The sequence below is a fragment of the Balaenoptera borealis genome (genome assembly GCF_965194805.1).
Source record: "Balaenoptera borealis genome assembly, chromosome: 6".
Lineage (NCBI taxonomy): Eukaryota > Metazoa > Chordata > Mammalia > Artiodactyla > Balaenopteridae > Balaenoptera > Balaenoptera borealis.
The window spans coordinates 11,019,083-11,038,288 of NC_138863.1; the positions used below are offsets into that span (position 1 = coordinate 11,019,083).

Sequence of the window (19,206 nt, forward strand, 5' to 3'; positions counted from 1 at the left end):
GACTATTACAAGTGACAAAGAAGGACACTATATAATGATCAAGGGATTGATCCAAGAGGAAGGTATAACAATTGTAAATATTTATGCACCCAACATAGGAGCACCTCAATACATAAGGCAAATACTAACAGCCATAAAAGGGGAAATCGACAGCAACACAATCATAGTAGGGGACTTTAACACCCCACTTTCACCAATGGACAGATCATCCAAAATGAAAATAAATAAGGAAACACAAGCTTTAAATGATACATTAAACAAGATGGACTTAATTGATATTTATAGGACATTCCACCCAAAAACAACAGAATACACATTTTTCTCAAGTGCTCATGGAACATTCTCCAGGATAGATCATATCTTGGGTCACAAATCAAGCCTTGGTAAATTTAAGAAAATTGAAATCGTATCAAGTATCTTTTCCGACCACAACGCTATGAGACTAGATATCAATTACAGGAAAAGATCTGTAAAAAATACAAACACATGGAGGCTACACAATACATTACTTAATAACGAAGTGATTACTGAAGAAATCAAAGGGGAAATCAAAAAATACCTAGAAACAAATGACAATGGAGATACGACGACCCAAAACCTATGGGACGCAGCAAAAGCAGTGCTAAGAGGGAAGTTTATAGCAATACAAGCCTACCTCAAGAAACAGGAAACATCTCGAATAAACAACCTAACCTTGCACCTAAAGCAATTAGAGAAAGAAGAACAAAGAAACCCCAAAGCCAGCAGAAGGAAAGAAATTATAAAGATCAGGTCAGAAATAAATGAAAAAGAAATGAAGGAAACAATAGCAAAAATCAATGAAACTAAAAGCTGGTTCTTTGAGAAGATAAACAAAATTGATAAACCATTAGCCAGACTCATCAAGAGAAAAAGGGAGAAGACTCAGATCAATAGAATTAGAAATGAAAAAGGAGAAGTAACCACTGACACTGCAGAAATACAAAAGATCATGAGAGATTACTACAAGCAACTCTATGCCAATAAAATGGACAACCTGGAAGAAATGGACAGATTCTTAGAAATGCACAAACTGCTGAGACTGAACCAGGAAGAAATAGAAAATATGAACAGACCAATCACAAGCACTGAAATTGAAACTGTGATTAAAAACCTTCCAACAAACAAAAGCCCAGGACCAGATGGCTTCACAGGTGAATTCTATCAAACATTTAGAGAAGAGCTAACACCTATCCTTCTCAAACTCTTCCAAAATATTGCAGAGGGAGGAACACTCCCAAACTCATTCTACGAGGCCACCATCACCCTGATACCAAAACCAGACAAAGATGTCACAAAGAAAGAAAACTACAGGCCAATATCACTGATGAACATAGATGCAAAAATCCTCAACAAAATACTAGCAAACAGAATCCAACAGCACATTAAAAGGATCATACACCATGATCAAGTGGGGTTTATCCCAGGAATGCAAGGATTCTTCAATATACGCAAATCAATCAATGTGATACACCATATTAACAAATTGAAGGAGAAAAACCATATGATCATCTCAATAGATGCAGAGAAAGGTTTCGACAAAATTCAACACCCATTTATGATAAAAGCCCTGCAGAAAGTAGGCATAGAGGGAACTTTCCTCAACATAATAAAGGCCATATATGACAAACCCACAGCCAACATTGTCCTCAATGGTGAAAAACTGAAACCATTTCCACTAAGATCAGGAACAAGACAAGGTTGCCCACTCTCACCACTATTATTCAACATAGTTTTGGAAGTGTTAGCCACAGCAATCAGAGAAGACAAAGAAATAAAAGGAATCCAAATCGGAAAAGAAGAAGTAAAGCTGTCCCTATTTGCAGATGACATGATACTATACATAGAGAATCCTAAAGATGCTACCAGAAAACTCCTAGAGCTAATCAATGAATTTGGTAAAGTAGCAGGATACAAAATTAATGCACAGAAATCTCTTGCATTTCTATACACTAATGACGAAAAATCTGAAAGTGAAATTAAGAAAACACTCCCGTTTACCATTGCAACAAAAAGAATACAATATCTAGGAATAAACCTACCTAAGGAGACAGAAGACCTGTATGCAGAAAATTATAAGACACTGATGAAAGAAATTAAAGATGATACAAATAGATGGAGAGATATACCATGTTCCTGGATTGGAAGAATCAACATTGTGAAAATGACTCTACTACCCAAAGCAATCTACAGATTCAATGCAATCCCTATCAAACTACCACTGGCATTTTTCACAGAACTAGAACAAAAAATTTCACAATTTGTATGGAAACACAAAAGACCCCGAATAGCCAAAGCAATCTTGAGAACGAAAACTGGAGCTGGGGGAATCAGGCTCCCTGACTTCAGACTATATTACAAAGCTTCAGTAATCAAGACAGTTTGGTACTGGCACAAAAACAGAAATATAGATCAATGGAACAGGATAGAAAGCCCAGAGATAAACCCACACACATATGGTCACCTTATCTTTGATAAAGGAGGCAAGCATATACAGTGGAGAAAAGACAGCCTCTTCAATAAGTGGTGCTGGGAAAATTGTACAGGTACATGTAAAAGTATGAAATTAGAACACTCCCTGACACCATGCACAAAAATAAACTCAAAATGGATTAAAGACCTAAATGTAAGGGCAGACATTATCAAACTCTTAGAGGAAAACATAGGCAGAACACTCTATGACATACATCACAGCAAGATTCTTTTTGACCCAGCTCCCAGAGAAATGGAAATAAGAACACAAATAAACAAATGGGACCTAATGAAACTTAAAAGCTTTTGCACAGCAAAGGAAACCATAAACAAGACCAAAAGACAACCATCAGAATGGGAGAAAATATTTGCAAATGAAGCAACTGACAAAGGATTAATCTCCAAGATTTACAAGCAGCTCATGCAGCTCAATAACAAAAAAACGAACAACCCAATCCAAAAATAGGCAGAAGACCTAAATAGACATTTCTCCAAAGAAGATATACAGATGGCCTACAGACACATGAAAGAATGCTCAACATCATTAATCATTAGAGAAATGCAAATCAAAACTACAATGAGATATCATCTCACACCGGTCAGAATGGCCATCATCAAAAAATCTAGAAACAATAAATGCTGGAGAGGGTGTGGAGGAAAGGGAACACTCTTGCACTGTTGGTGGGAATGTAAATTGATACAGCCACTATGGAGAACAGTATGGAGGTTCCTTAAAAAACTACAAATAGAACTACCATACGACCCAGCAATCCCACTACTGGGCATATACCCTGAGAAAACCATAGGTCAAAAAGAGTCATGTACCAAAATGTTCATTGCAGCTCTGTTTACAATAGCCAGGACATGGAAGCAACCTAAATGTCCATCGACAGATGAATGGATAAAGAAGATGTAGCACATATATACAATGGAATATTACTCAGCCATAAAAAGAAATGAAATGGAGGTATTTGTAATGAGGTGGATGGAGTTAGAGTCTGTCATACAGAGTGAAGTAAGTCAGAAAGAGAAAAACAAATACAGTATGCTAACACATATATACGGAATCTAAGGAAAAAAAAAAAAAGGCCATGAAGAACCTAGTGGCAAGACGGGAATAAAGACACAGACCTACTAGAGAATGGACTTGAGGATATGGGGGGGGGGGTGCGATGTGACAGGGTAAGAGAGTGTCATGGACATATATACACTACCAAATGTAAAACAGATAACTAGTGGGAAGCAGCCGCATAGCACAGGGAGATCAGCTCGGTGCTTTGTGACCACCTAGAGGAGTGGGATGGGGAGGGTGGGAGGGAGGGAGATGCAAGAGGGAAGAGAAATGAGAACATATTGTATATGTATAACTGATTCACTTTGTTATAAAGCAGAAGCTAACACACCATTGTAAGGCAATTATACTTCAATAAAGATGTTTAAAAAAAAAAAAAGAATGGATAAACAACAAGGTCCTACTGTATAGCACAGGGAACTATATTCAATATCCTGTGATAAACCATAGCGGAAAAGAATATTAAAAAGAATGTATATACGTGTATAACTGAGTCACTTTGCTGTACAGCAGAGATTAGCACAACATTGTAAATCAACTCTACTGCAATAAAAAAATGTCTAGCAAACAAAATAACAAAATTCTGCTTTTCTTATTCACAACTACCTTATTTTTAATAAGATGAAAAATGTTTTAAAAAGTCCCTACATCAACTATTAAAAATTAGGCGGGTTGCTGTACAAATGGATCTAGAAAATAAAGTGCAAAATCTGAAACATGTACATTTATTTGACTGCTTCACTGTGACAAGACATCAAGGCAATAGGCTCACTGAACTCCAATATGAGCAAGAGGCTATGACTTGTGCAGTGAAGAATACAAGCAGAAAATAGACAAAGATGCTTGCAGGAATACATGTTGTTCTCCAGAGATTGTTTTCCACAGTATCTTAATATTCTTGATCTTCCCCTGGCTGTGAACTATTATGCAATAGGTATGATTCCCAGGACACTTAGGTAAGAAGCCACTACACCCCAAATTCTACAATGTACTAAAAGGCTAAGCTTCAAAAGGTAATAGTATTCCTTACCCAGCTCATAATCAATAGAAACCTTTAAAGTGTTCAAAATATCAACCAGTTCAATTAATGCTTATTTAGATCCTTCTTCTGGACAAAGAACAAGGGTACCACAGTCAATAAATGAAAGACAAAGACTGTCATAACTGAGCCAACTGAAAAGCACGAATTCAACACCTACTCTTCACAAAGCAAAGAGCTTCTGAATTAACGAATGTGACCAAGACAAAAAAGGAATGCCCCAAGTTTGATTAGCCATATTACTGCTACTTTTCCTTAGTCTTTAGGAATCTAGGTAGGGGGAGGAATAATTCAGTGGATGCCAACAAAAGAATGCTCCTGACCTATATGTTACTCAAAAGAAAGTGGGAGGACTGAAATTAAAGGGTTAGGAGGCGAAACATAATTGCTTTATAGGCAGAAGCGATAAAGGTGGCATGAGAATGATTCAGTGGTGAGTGATTTTTTTTCCTATTTGATAATGTTATTGTAACAGCCACCTGCTATTCAGTAGTACCTTGGAAATTTGTATATCATATGGCTTACCAAAGATTAGAATTCCAAAATTAAGTATCTAACATGCTAAGTGAGATGACCTTATTATAAGATAATCATTAAGGCAATAGTCACAACCATGAGTTTAAAGCTTTACTTGAGTTTAAGATTGCTATTAGAGGGACATCCCTGGTGGTCTGGTGGTTAAGACTGCGCTTCTACTGCAGGGGGCGAGGGTTCTATCCTGGTTGGGGGACTGAGATCCCTCATGCTGCACAGCGTGGCCAAAAAAAAAAAAGAACTATATGGGAAAAGAATCTGAAAAAGAATGGATATATATATATATATATGCATACATGTAAGGCTAAATCACTTTGCTGGAATTTTAAAAGGGAGAATATTAGTGTCCTTACTACAAATGTTAACTTCACGTCAGAGAAAGTTGCACTCTTGCAGGCAGGCAGAAGCATGATCCCTTGGGAGTTCAAACATTTATTTACAACAGTTTCCATGTCTGGATCAACCTCTTTCATCATACACATTCATCTACTCATGCACTCACTCAGTAAACATTGAGTGCCTCCTATATCCCAGAGTCTCTTCTAGAACTGAGAATACAGCAATGAAGGAGAGACAAGGTCTCAGTTCTCATGGAGCTTACATTTTATGGGAAAGAGGCAGACATTTAAAACGTAAACAATAAATACACTTTAAGATGATGATAAATAGGGCTTCCCTGGTGGTGCAGTGGTTAAGAATCTGCCTGCCAATGCAGGGGACACGGGTTCGAGCCCTGGTCTGGGAAGATCCCACATGCTGCGGAGCAACTAAGTCCGTGCACCCCAACTACTGAGCCTGCACTCTAGAGCCCGCAAGCCACAACTACTGAGCCTACGTGCTACAACTACTGAAGCCCACGTGCCTAGAGCCTGTGCTCCACAAGAGAAGCCCCCATAATGAGAAGCCCGTGCACCGCAACAAAGAATAGCCCCCGCTCGCCACAACTAGAGAAAGCTCGTGCGCAGCAACGAAGACCCAATGCAGCCAAAAATTAATTAATTAATTAATTTTTTTTAAAAAAAGTTTAAAAAAAGATGATAAATATCATAAAGACAATAAAACAAAATGGCAGAGAGTAAAATCAATGAGAGGAAGTGCTTCTCTGAAGGATGATAAAAAAGGTCTCTGAATAGGTGACATTGAGACCAAATGAAGTAAAGGAGCCAAACTCTAAGGACAGCTGAGTTCAGAAAGAGAGAATGATGAATGAAATGCCCTCTATTAAGTCTTGGAAGAACATCCTAAAGAAGTCTGAAGTGTAGTGAGGGTAAATACGTAGGATTCTACAATTCGGCAGAGTAGGCTAAGCTAAATCCTGCAGAGGGTGGATTTTATTCTGAACATGATAGGAAACTATTGGAGATGTTTAGTGCAGATTCTGCTGGCTGTTAGTGACATACAGACTTTAGAGGATGAAGTTAAACCAGGAATCCAATTGACAAGCCCAGGGATGGTTGAAGTAGAGGCAACGGTGGGTGAGATGGAGATAAGGGAAGGGTACAGGTGATAGCTGGAAGGAGGACTGGGTCAAGAAACGTGTGCCAAAAAAATATACAAAGCAATTTTCCCTGCAAAGTAAAGGAGCTGTTACAGTGGAGGATTACTGGACTGAATGTCAATATTATGACATAGTATGAGTGTGTTTCGTGTTTGGTAATGGCAATCATTGTTGCTTTTGTTGTGGTCATCCATGTACAATGCTTGGTGTCAGTTTATTTATCTCTTGTAAAAATAAAATACAGTGTGTGTGTGAAAAAAATAAAAAATAAAAATGGGGAAACTGAGAAAAATAAATTAATTAATTAATTAAAAAAAAAAGAAAAGAAACGTGTGCCAAGGAAATGGAGAGAATGTGACGGGTGCACAGAAGAGTCTGGAAGTGGAGCTGACAGAATTTGTTTACGGGCTGGATAAGGGAGTGCAGAGAGGGGCAATGAATGATCACAAGAGAGAAATAAAGGATGACCGAGGTTTCTGCCAGAAAAAGTGCATGGGTGGTGATACCATCCATGGACTGGGCACAGCCTGAAGCAGCTACACGATTAGGATGGGATTGGAGAAGAGGGATCGTGAGGTCTGTGCCTATTAGACATCTCGATGGAGATGCTGACTAAGCAGATGGATGCATTGCTGTGAACAGTGAGACATTCAGTGTGAAGATTTTTCAAGTCCCGCTCCTCACAAAGTTATCCAAAATCAAACCAGTCCAAAGTGATCTCACACTCCTTTGACATCCTAATGACAGTTCTTATCCAAACTTTTCATTGGGCAAGTGTATTTTGTCATCTACTGCCTTGTGGCAAGCTTTGCAGACTTTTTACTTTATATTCTTATTTTTAATGTGAGTACTGAATTAGAAGCCAAGAATTCTGCTCCTATTTCTGTCCCTGAAAACCTGTGTGACCCGTGGACTTCACTTATTCTCTAAAGGTCACCATGTCCTCACGTATAAAACAAGAGGACTAGGCAATGCTGTCCTACTCTAAAACTAGAGCATTCTAGAATCCTCTGGGTTTATTTCACAATTCCTTAAGTCATTGGAACTTTTTAAAAGTCCCATGACAAGGAGCACAAAGTGTGTACAGAGTAGGCCTTCACTAAATGTGCTGATTGACTGATATGTACAGTCTGGAATTCAGTCACTAAAGTAATATGCTTATTAAGTATGCATTTTTCTTTTCATACTCAACACACCTTGACTTAGTCATTCTGGTGCGTTTAAAATAAAAATCAATGTGGGGGCTTCCCTGGTGGTGCAGTGGTTGGGAGTCTGCCTGCCAGTGCAGGGGACACTGGTTCGAGCTCTGGTCTGGGAGGATCCCACGTGCCGCGGAGCGGCTGGGCCCGTGAGCCACAACTACTGAGCCTGCGCGTCTGGAGCCTGTGCTCCGCAACAAGAGAGGCCGCGGTGGTGGGAGGCCCGCGCACCGCCATGAGGAGTGGCCCCCGCTTGCCACGGCTGGGGAAGTCCCTCGCACGGAAGCGGGGACCCAGCACAGCCATGGATGAATAAATAAACAAATACTTTAAGGAAAGAAAAATCAACGTGGCCCTTGTCGGTGTCTTCCCTTCCAGAAACCAATATTCCACGACATCACTAATCACCTCCTCTCCCTCCCCGTCCACTTCATTCCTAAGTAACCAGAAAGCATTATGACTCAGCAATTTAAAAGTTTAAAGACTTCCTGAAAGAGTCTTTTTAAAACTTTTGAGGAACAAAGTCCAGCATCCGAAGCAGTGAGGGGCCCAAGTTAGGAAGCACCAGGCTTCCCGTCCCACAGGGGTCACTCGCTCTGGACCCCACCTCTCGGGTCCCCGCACCCTCCTCTGCCCCAGACCCTCCTGGTGCAGGTCCTCACATGAGGGCAGAGCGGGGCCCGGCCTGTACCTGGCGGGTAATACCGGAGCAGGAGGCTCTTGAGCTTCATTCTCTCGCCGGGGGACCACCAGCCGACCGACGTAGTCGTCATGGAAACGGCCAAACAGCGGAAGGCGTCGGCGCGCATGCGCGCGCGCCACAAGCAGCTCCCGGGATCGGGGCCTAGAGCCTGAGCTCTTGGGGTGCATCCTGCAGCTCAGGCGTCCCGGGGCTGGCGGGGGGGCGTGGGGGGCGTGGGGGGCGGTCCGGGATATGCTCGGGCGCAGAGCGCGCCCTGCCCTCCCCGCCACCCGCATCTGCCTCGGGGTTCCCGAGGGCGGGCGCGGGGTTCCGGGAGCCGCCGAGGGAGCGCGCTCCTGCCCGCGCCGCGGCCACCGGAATCTACACCCTTTGGTGTCTGGCGTGGGTGGGACGAGAGCCACTCGTGTCTTCAGTAAGGGAGACCTCACAAGGGGCGAGGCGCGGCCGAGGACCAAGGGCCTCAGCTACAGTCTGGGCCACACGCACTTTAACCCATTGGGTTTCCAATACGGAGGGGTGGGCGAAGTACCCCGCGCTCGGTTACTGTTCTCGGCCCCTCATGCCCTGTCCCTGTCCCCACAAAAGAAAAATGGCCTCGACGTAATCGCCTACGTTTCCAGTGCCATGCACTGCGCCAAGCGCTCTATCCACTATACTCACAATCCGAACAAAGGTATGAGTTATGCACCATTTATTTGCACCCCATCTCAAGGATGAGACAACTGAGCATTAGAGGAAGTGCAGAACCACCCAAGGTCACAGAGAAGCAGGTGGGAAGGCAGACGTGTCAGAGCCTATACCTGGAAGCCTCCATCTATGCTCCTAACCCTGGGTTTAAGGCTTTGGAGGCCTTCTTTTGACTTGTTCTGTTTCTTGCCAGCACCGGTTCTTTGCCTGCCAAGTTGAGTTTCCATCAGGAAAACTGTGGACCGGAAGAGTCAGCTAGCCAGATTGTCAATTTCCTTTAAGGAATTTGGCCTAAATCTCGAAATTAGAATTCCCCAAACTTAAGCAATTCCTGAGTTATCTTCATAGCCTTGGGCCACAGCTCCTTATCAGCTGCATACCTAAGGGTTTTCTTTAAATTCTTACAATTTCTCTGAACTGGCTCACTTGTTTTACTTCACATTTTTAAATGTAATTTAAAAGAAAATTGTTGTCAATACTGTGAATTAAAACTTTGTATAATTCTCAATGAGGAGCAGCAGGTAACTATAAAAATAAATGCAATTTTTAAAAATACTGTTGAAATACTCTATACTATTGCCTGCCAGACTGCAAAACAAAGACCTTTCCTTTCTTTCTTTTTTTTTTTAAAGAGAAAAATTAGCAACTATTTGAAATTTTCAAGACAAGCTAGCACACAACTGAACCTTTTTACTTCATATACTCGGAATGTTGGAGAGATCATTGAAATAGGAAAGCCTCTACTGCTAAGTGATACAATTAAACCTAATACAAATGGACAGCACATAAAAATCACTTCATGCCACCAGCAGTAAGCATCCCACACTTGGGAAGCGGGGAAACAGATGAAATCTAAGATACCTTCTAGCTCAAACTTTCCCCTCATGATTAAGACTCTGGAAAGGGTTTAAGTAGGGAGAGGCAAAGAGCTCATCTGTAGAAATGAGGGATTCTCCAGTAGATTTCGTTCACCCATGTTATTGCTTATGCTTGTGCCATTTAAAATGAGGCCTTTGGAAAAATAATAACTTTACTGTAGAGAAATCTGGTAGACACCATTTAACCACTTGATCAAAGCTAACATCACCAATGTTGGGACAAACTGACATCTGTATCTCCATTACAATGCACTGAAAAGGACAGAGCAATTCTCTGGAATTTCTGCCCACGATGCATTACCTGCCTCTAATCATGAGGAAACATCAGAACAACCAAAACCTGAAGAAATTGTACAAAATAACTGTCAAGGTCAAGAAAGAAAAAGGTAGACTGAAAAACTACTCCAGATTAATGCACACTAAAGAAGTTGAACAACTAAATGCACTGAGTGATCCTGGATCCTAGACCAGAAAAAAAAAATAGTTATAAAGGACATGATTGGGACAACTGGATGAAATTTGAATAGGGATTGAGGTTTAGAGTATATTTTATTAATATTATATCAATATTCTTTCCTAATTTGATCATTGTACTGTGGTTATGTGAGAGAATGTCCTTGTTCTTAGGAAAAACCCACTGACTTATTTAAGGATAAAGGGGTATGATACCTGCAATCAACTCTCAAATGGTTTTGAAACTTTATGTGTAAGTATAGATGTGTGTTGATAAAGCCAATGAGCAAAATGTTGAATCTAGGCGAAGGGTTCCTTTTGGGGTATTCCTTGAGTACTCTTGTAACTTCTCCATAAATTTGAAATTATTGCAAAATAAAAAGAGGCCTTTGTTTCCCACAGGCCAAGCCAGCTTCAGAATATTCTGGGATATCAGTGGCAATCACAGAACTATTTGGCTCCACTTTTGTTCTGTTAAGAGAGTCCAAGTTCAAGTACACTCCCTGTTTCACCCCTAATTCCACCTCCATCTTCCTCTAGTTATAGGACCCAAAGCCTCCATCATTGTTGCCTACCCTTCACCACTCCCTCCATTTCCATGAGTTCCTGTCCTCCCTAAGTGGCTCTTTTCTTCCTGTTCCAGGTGAAGGATTTTCCCTACTTCCTCGAACCAAACTTTTAAGTGTTGTCCTTTGCTTTTTAAAAAAAAATTCCAGCTCTGCAGCTTTTGACATCTCTCCCTTTGCTCAAGGAGCATAAGCCAAGTTCTCCCACGTAAGACATTAGAGAACCTCCTAATCATCCCCCGTCCCATCATATCCAGAGCTCAGAGCACAGTTCCTTGGAAATGAGGTCCATTCTTCCCATAGCCCATGCCCACCAGGGGTCCGCAGCCCTCACCTCCATCTTTGCTTGAGTGTCATTTATCTGGATGTCCAAGCACCCTGACTGTCCATTCAGTTTCCAGAGTTCTTCTCACAATTTCTCCCAAGGACCTCTCTGCTAATAAGACTCCTAGTATTCTGACTTAACAGCCCAGAATCCTGATACCGAATATGTCCCCATCCCCCTTTCTAGGAAGGCAGTAGGGTTATATGCAAATGAGGTGGTGATCCAAAGAGAAGTCATCAAAGTTCATGAGTGCAGGCAGATTTCTCTTTTGGCCTTGGCAGAAGATGGGATTAAAGCTGTGCTTAATTGACTCACCATCTACTCATTTCTGGAAGCTCCTGCATGACTCTCTCAGCCTGAGGAAATAACTGTTGCACTTTAAATCACCCCCAGGGGAGGGCCATTAGTTGCAAATGATGTACAAAAATTTGCAAAAACAAAACTCCTACATTGGGCTTCCCTGGTGGCGCAGTGGTTAGGAGTCCGCCTGCCAATGCAGGGGACACGGGTTCGAGCCCTGGTCTGGGAGGATCCCACATGCCGCGGAGCAGCTGGGCCCGTGAGCCACACTACTGAGCCTGCGCGTCTGGAGCCTGTGCTCCTTAACAAGAGAGGCCCGTGACAGTGAGAGGACCGCGCATCGCGATGAAGAGTGGCCCCCACTTGCCACAACTAGAGAAAGCCCTCACACAGAAACGAAGACCCAGCACAGCCATAAATCAATCAATCAATCAATCAATCAATCTCCTACATTATCCTGGTGATGAGAGCACATCCCGGTGTGTAGAGCACTTGGTAGGACTTTCTCACAGGGCTTTTAGAGGCCTCCCTAAAAGTTGTAAAACACTTTTAATCAATTCATGGCATCCTATGTTGATCTGAACGTTGACTCGCTAGATCAACAATTGCAATTCATATGGATTTACACGTATAAATGTAATATTGACCCTGGGTTTCTTCCCACTGACACCTGCCTTGACCAATCAGAAACTGAAAAGTTAGCATTAATGTTATTCACCCAAATCACTCCAGTCCAGTGCATGGAAGCCACGCTGAACTTCAGTTCTCACAGTGTGTCCCGGGGCCAGCAGCAGCAGCATTACCTGGGAACTCGCTAAAAATGCAAATTCTTGCCCTACCTCACACCACCTACAGAGTCAGAAGTGCTGGTCGTGAGGCTCAGCAATTCGTGTTTGGGTAAGTTTTCCTGGTGATGCTGATGAATGATGAAGTTTGAAAGCCACTGCACTAGTGTAATAGGTTCCATTGGCTTGGCCAGGCCTGATTGAAATTGGATACCCTCTCCCTGCAATTAGGCCCTTTGTGTATTCTGAACAGTCTTCCCTGATTGTCAGGGACAGTAAACCGGTTGCTCAGATGATGTAAATAAGACCCAGAAACAACATGGGAAGAAACTGGAATTCTTTGCATACTTGTGTTTCAGATGCTCCAGTGCACTAAGAGAGACCAATGGACATCAGACTAGGGTGGGAGAAGAAGCCTCCTGGGAAGGAAGATGGGGAGAGAAGAGGATCCCTACACACGGGAGAGGGAGAGAAGCAGGGGGAGAAGGATGAAGGGAGGGAGGCGGGAGGCGGTCTGGGGGATCCAGATTCAGCACTGACAAAGGACAGGTGGTACAGGAGGGGGTTCCAACTACAGCAGAGCTTGATCGTTCCCATTTGACCCAGTTTCTCTTGGAGAGAGTCATGGCATCAATGAAAAGCTGTATCACTAGTCCTTTGGGCCCTCATTGAGAGCAGCAGATAAAAAAGAGCAGTACAGTTCCTTCCTGGAGACAAAGACAGAAAAAGGATCAGAGCCTGGCAGTAGAGGTCAGCTGTGCAGCCCAGTTAACGGTGGCCCTGCCCCAGCAAGCCCCCGAGCAAGGAGCTGCATCAGGGCAGAGACACACTGATGACACATCCCTTTTTATTTTCTTCCCATCCTGCCCACATCCCATTGAAGGGCTCACAAAGCCTCTGACCTTACCTGGGACCAGAAAACCGGTGGGCCAAGGTCCACTGCCTGAATCATTCAATCAGTATGTGTTGAGGACCTATGAGTCCCAGGCATGTTCCAAGTACAAGGGATCTAATTCTGAAAAAATATTTCAGGGGACTCGTTCATAGAAAGAATCAGACTTCAGGTGGGTTTGAAACTATTGCGTTCCTGGAGAGGGGGCACATCTCTAGGTGAGACCACATTTACATTCACAGAAAGGCTGCTAATGAGACATGCAGATCACACCAGCAGGGCTGATTGACATAGATTTGCCACTTGTAATTCCTTAGAGCAGACTGCCTGACCGGAAGCCTGCCTCTGCCATCTACCAGCTGTGTGCTCTTGGGCAAGGTCTGTAAACTCTATGGCTTCAGTTTCATCATTGGAAAGATAGGAATGATCGCAGTATCGAATAATAGAGTTGTTCTCGCTGAGTCTGGCTCAATCAAAAACGCTCCGTAGGTATCAAGGATGGTAATGTTAACAATAATCATTTATTATCCTACGATGTTTCAAACTGGGGAAAGGGTGTGTCCATAGTGTTCCTATTGAACCTGATCATTTGGATCAACAATTACTCTGATAATCACTTACATTCAACTTGGAGTCCTTTGTATGATAGTTAACAACAGGTGTACCCTACTACTTATGTTAATTAGTATTAGTATAGTTGGTATAAATATTAAAACTAGCTTACATTTCTTAAGACATAACTACTTTCTCTGTAGATCCAAATAGATTTGTCTTCTTAAAGAAATGGCTGGTGGGGATTCAATAGAAGCATGGAGAGAGTTCTATACCTTAACAAGTCTGGAGATAGTCCAGACTTGGACTGAACAGAACAATGAACAACAGATGTTAAAGGACCTGAGAATGTCCGGAACATGAACAAGGAGACCTGGTGTGGGCATGATGCTACCTTCCATGTCTGGCACATAGTAGGTCCTCCATTAATGCTCGATGCTCAAGAATCTGGAGGATGCATTTGGAAGAGGAAGGATCTGATTAAGTGCACGTAGAGGGCAGGGCTAAAAGAGCCGGATGCGCAAAGGCAGATTTCAGCTCAATATATAGAATTTTGTGCCTGTGTGTCCAGTAATGTGTCAAAAAGTACTGAGAATTTCCCAGCACGGGAAGTGTTCTAGCTGAGGCAGTTTGCCCAGCTGCCAGAATTACTGTAGAACACAGTGCTAAATTAGCTGAGGGACAGGGCTAGATAAGAGAGGTTTGATTTCCCTTTGGATGCTACGATTCCATGATTTTGTGCTGTCTGTGTTTTTAGAAGAGAATAAATGTGGAAAGGTGAACAACAGTGGATTGCTAGTTGGAAGATAGAAGTTCCAACCCTGGCCTTCACATCAGTGACCTTTAAGAAAGTCATTTGTCCTTCCAACCCTTGGTTACTCATTTGTAAATCACTCTCTTTCATTCCATGCAGCTTCAGCATACCACGACTAGCTTATTCATGCTCTGAGCTTTTATTCTTGTCATTCTTTCTACCTGATAAGCCTCCCCCTTCATCCGTTATGAAATCTTACCAGGCTAGAATCACCTCCTCTACAGGCTCAATTCAATTCAATACAACAGTGTGTGGTAAGGAAAGGTTTCACAGCACAGACTCTGAATTATTCCGACCAGGCAATTCCTGCCTTAAGCCCCCATTCAGAAGACTGCATCTGGACACTCTCAGGTGAATTCATGTGACCCCAGTGATTCCTCAATCATTTCATGTTTAAAACAATGTTACCTTCGGAGCTGTTGTTTTTTCTTCCTCCAATGGAGTTTATTCTAAACTAGTGAGGGGTCTTACACAATAGCCATTTTTATGGATTGATGGAGAAAAGGCCTGAAATTCTCAGTCTTGGTTATCCCCTGGTCCTGGGCTCCTAGTTGCATTTACAACCCTCCCCCTGCTTGTCAGTGTGCCCCCTGCCACCTTGATGAAGCCAATTGCCGAGATGTAACTATGTCCTGCTTTGGGCCCCAGCTGGACCGTCCACTGCATATCACCTTTGTATTTCCTCCTCTACGCCAGGGGACCTAGAAGTCCCTCTAGCTCTTTGTTAACTTCCACGCATCACTAAGGGGTCCTGCAAACTTTCATTTATCTAAAATCACCAGATTGACCAGGAGAAGCTAGGGCGCTCTCTCCAGTCTGCATCGAGAGGCCATTTCTATCCAATTTCCACCCATTTCTGTGATTCGTGAAAGCTCCTTGCTTGTAGGATTCCAGTATCATTTCAGGGAAGCTTGGTATCATTCTTCTTGGCTCCCGAAACTCCAAAGACGCTCTCTCTCACCCTCCCACCTCTCACCATAAGGAAATCTCTCCATTCTTCCTCTCTTTACCCAGATGAAAGGGTCGTTTTCTAAATATGCTGGTGATAGTGGTGCTGGGGGTTAGGGGGTGGGATTGGTTTACAGTCAGTTTGCTGATGCCCTCTGCCTGCCTGAGAAAAAGGCCCCTGTTAGTCTTGTGAATTATCAGCAAGCAGGTAAACACATCCAGCAGAGCTTTATTTAGTGCCAACACCAGCAAAAGCCATGCCTTTGGACAAATTATAAAAAGGTGTCACCTCTGGGTTGGAGGTTTATAAAGGTATCTCTTCACCGGTCCTGGGCCTCTAGGGCCAGGCGTAAAGGGGCACTCCCACAGCTGGCAGACCCAGGATGAGCATGGGCCAGGTTTCCCCCAACTCATGGTCCCTGGCAGGGCTTAGTGGGCTGTCCAGACCGCCTGCAGTCCTCCACTCATGCCCAGGGGATTGTTGATCCTCACAGCCGAGCTCACACAAAAGCCTTGACCCCTCTAAACCTCCCTATGTGGCGCGTTCTCTACTGTAGTGCATTTGCTTGCAAGCTCCTTTTCAATGCAAAAGAAAGTGAGGGAAAATAGCATGCCACATGATTCGGTTAGACTTGCCAAGGGTCACACTTTCGTTGAACATAGTTGGTGACAATGTTCTCTGCAGGGAGACTTCATGGCCTAGAAAGGATGCAAATAGGAGTCAGAGGATTTTGAAGACTGAATGGCAGTTCTGCCACTTATTAGCTGAGTAACTTTTCAAACCCCAGTTTTTTCACTTACAGTGGGGCTAGTAATAGTATCCGCCTCATGGGATTCTTGCAGAGATTCAATGATGTTAATATATGAAGTGCACTGTGTACCCCTTTAAATTTGTAGGCACCTAAATTTTTTTAAACCTTATGCTGCAGCTATCTGCCTCTATAACTGAATTATCTAACTCTGGAATACTTACATGCGCGATATATCTAACCATCTGTTCAAAATAAAATATCACTTTGAGGGATTTTTTACAGTCCTGTTATGGTTATTTAGCGGCTAAGCAACCCATTGGCAGCAGGGGGCAACAGTGTACATATGTTATACATGAGTAGTTTCGCTTGTTTCCTTTCAAAGTTCAGAGCCAGGGTCCAACCAGAGTGTAAGGTGTGTGCCGAGAACCCGCCTTTCTTCTGTCTTCCCGAAACCTGTCTTGAGAGTCATTCCCTGGATATACTGAAACAGTCCAGAAGACAGATTCTTATTTCTTTTATCTTTTTACAATTTTGTATTTATTTGTTGAGGTTTTGTAATCTGAAAGTGTCCTTTTTGTTTCGAGAGCATATTCAAGATTGGTGAGGTAGATTTTTTTGTTGTTGTTTTCTATTGCATTTAACTTTCCTTATGTGTTACTGTGGTATTCTTAATCATAATTTAATAATTTGAGAGTGACAAAAAACCATAATTTTTGAATTATAATAAAATAATGATAATTTTAGGCGGCATAGCCATAAGAAATCAAAACGTGTGATTTGAACAGCCATGCTAATGACATGCAAATATGTTAGCAATGGCAACAATAATAGTTAACATTTACTGAGTGCCTTTTTTATGCCAGGCACTGGGTTAAGTGCATCACGCAAATTATTACCTGATTTAATCTTCACAAAACCTCTATGAAGTAAGGACGATGCCCATTTTACAGATGAGAAACTGAGCTTCTGAGAGGATACGATAGTTTGAGATTCCTTCTCCCTGTTTATGGCCTATTTAAGTAGTTCTTTTATTTAACCAACTCTTTTGCTTGCCTTTTAGTCTAAAATTTTTATTTAAAAAAAAACTAAAATTATATTTTCTCCTGCCTCTCTTTTTGAAGAATGTAGCACTTTTATCGTGAATGAAGAACTGCTTATAATACTACTTTCCTGAGGTGAGTCTGTGCCAACTCAAGAGCCGCAGTCCCTGCAGGACTCATGGTTTAGTGTCTAACAAACTCCATGACCACGAGAGCTCGGCTTCCTCTCAACCAAGAGTTTGACTACACGTGCGCCTATTGAATTGAATACACGGTGGCTAAAAAGTAATATTTTAAAACAGAAAGAGAATCAAACTGCTCTGATTTTGTTTTGCTTTCCATGGGAATATATACAAAAACACTTTTGAAAATAAAAACTTTTGAGACCTATGGTGCTATTATTATTGCTGTCATTGCTCTTGTTATCTTTTTTTCCCAGGACTTCCCCTTCCCAGCATCTCAGAGTAGCAATAATTGTGGGTAATTCTGGGAAGGTATAGCTGAATATCTCTGCTGATCTGCCATAGGTGGGGCTCCACATCTTTTCTCTCTAACTTCTCTTTCTCTGACCCCGTTGACGCTTCCTTCTCGAAGCTTCTTTTGCTTCCTCCTGCCTTTCTGATCTATTTCTCTCTTTCTCATGTTTTAGTCCCACGTTGCCACCTCCGACACAACCTACGTAACAGCATCTTTTTCCCAAACCAGCTCCCTTTCAGAGATTTCCTGTTCTCTTTTTTCTCATATTTAATCAGCTGATAAGTCCTTTTGTTTCCAAAACTCTTACTTGGCCACTTTGGCAGAGCTGACAGCGTGGCTCACTCAGTTCTGTTTTTTCTTACTGGTAGGATGGAGGGGACAGAAAATTGCCCTCAGTGGAAAAGACCCTGATGCTGGATAAGAATTTTCCCTCTCTGCCTACCATGCTCCCTCCTGCCACACGGTCTGCCTCATGCATTGCTGTAGGTTGAATATGTGTGTCCTCCCAAAATGCATATGTTGAAATCCTAATGCCAAGTGTGATGGTATTAGGAGGTGGGAACTTTGGGACGTGATAAGGCCATGAGAGTGAGCCCTTATGAATGAGATTAATGTCCTTTAAAAGGAAGTCAGAGAGAGAGCACCCTAGCCCCTCCTCCCACATGAGGACACAGCAAAAACTGGAAGGGGGCCCTCACTCAACCATGTAGGCACCCTAGTCTCAGACTTCCACCCTCCAGCTCTGTAAGGAATACATTTCTGTTGTTTATAAGCTGCCCAGTCTGTGGTATTTTGTTATAGTAGCACAAACAGACTAAGACATGCATCATCACGATATCCCAACAATGTTGCTACTGAGCACAGCACCATGTACATGCTCAAGGATTAAGGCGGTCAGAATTCCCTGGCAGTCCAGTGGTTAGGACTCCGCAATTTCACTGCCATGGGCCTGGGGTTCAATCTCTGGTTGGGGAACTAAGATTCTGCAAGCTGCGTGGTGCAGCCAGAAAACATTAAAAATAAATAAATAAATAAATAAACAAACAAATAAATAAGTTGACTATTATTTCCCTTAAAAAAAAAAAAAAAAAAGAATTAAGGTGGTCAAAGGGTTCTCAGCTCTTCTTACCATAACCTCACCACCTGGAAGCCACTGGCCTACAGAGCACTTAGTTCCAGGGCCAGGTGGAAAGCAATACTTG

At 42.5% G+C, this 19,206-nt stretch overlaps 1 protein-coding gene across 3 annotated transcripts in view; it reads right to left on the reverse strand.

The window, feature by feature from the left end:
- Positions 1–19,206, reverse strand: part of DAW1 (dynein assembly factor with WD repeats 1) — a 78,594-nt gene that overhangs the window by 40,550 nt on the left and 18,838 nt on the right. For 2 of the 3 annotated variants that reach the window (XM_082396259.1, XM_082396258.1), the window contains exon 1: positions 8,524–8,718. The exons of the other annotated variant lie outside the window; for it this stretch is intronic. In XM_082396259.1, coding sequence (XP_082252385.1) covers positions 8,524–8,641 — 118 coding nt within the window. In that variant the 5' untranslated portion in view covers positions 8,642–8,718. Of the gene's footprint in view, positions 1–8,523; positions 8,719–19,206 lie in introns of those variants that run through there. 3 annotated transcript variants of the gene reach the window in all.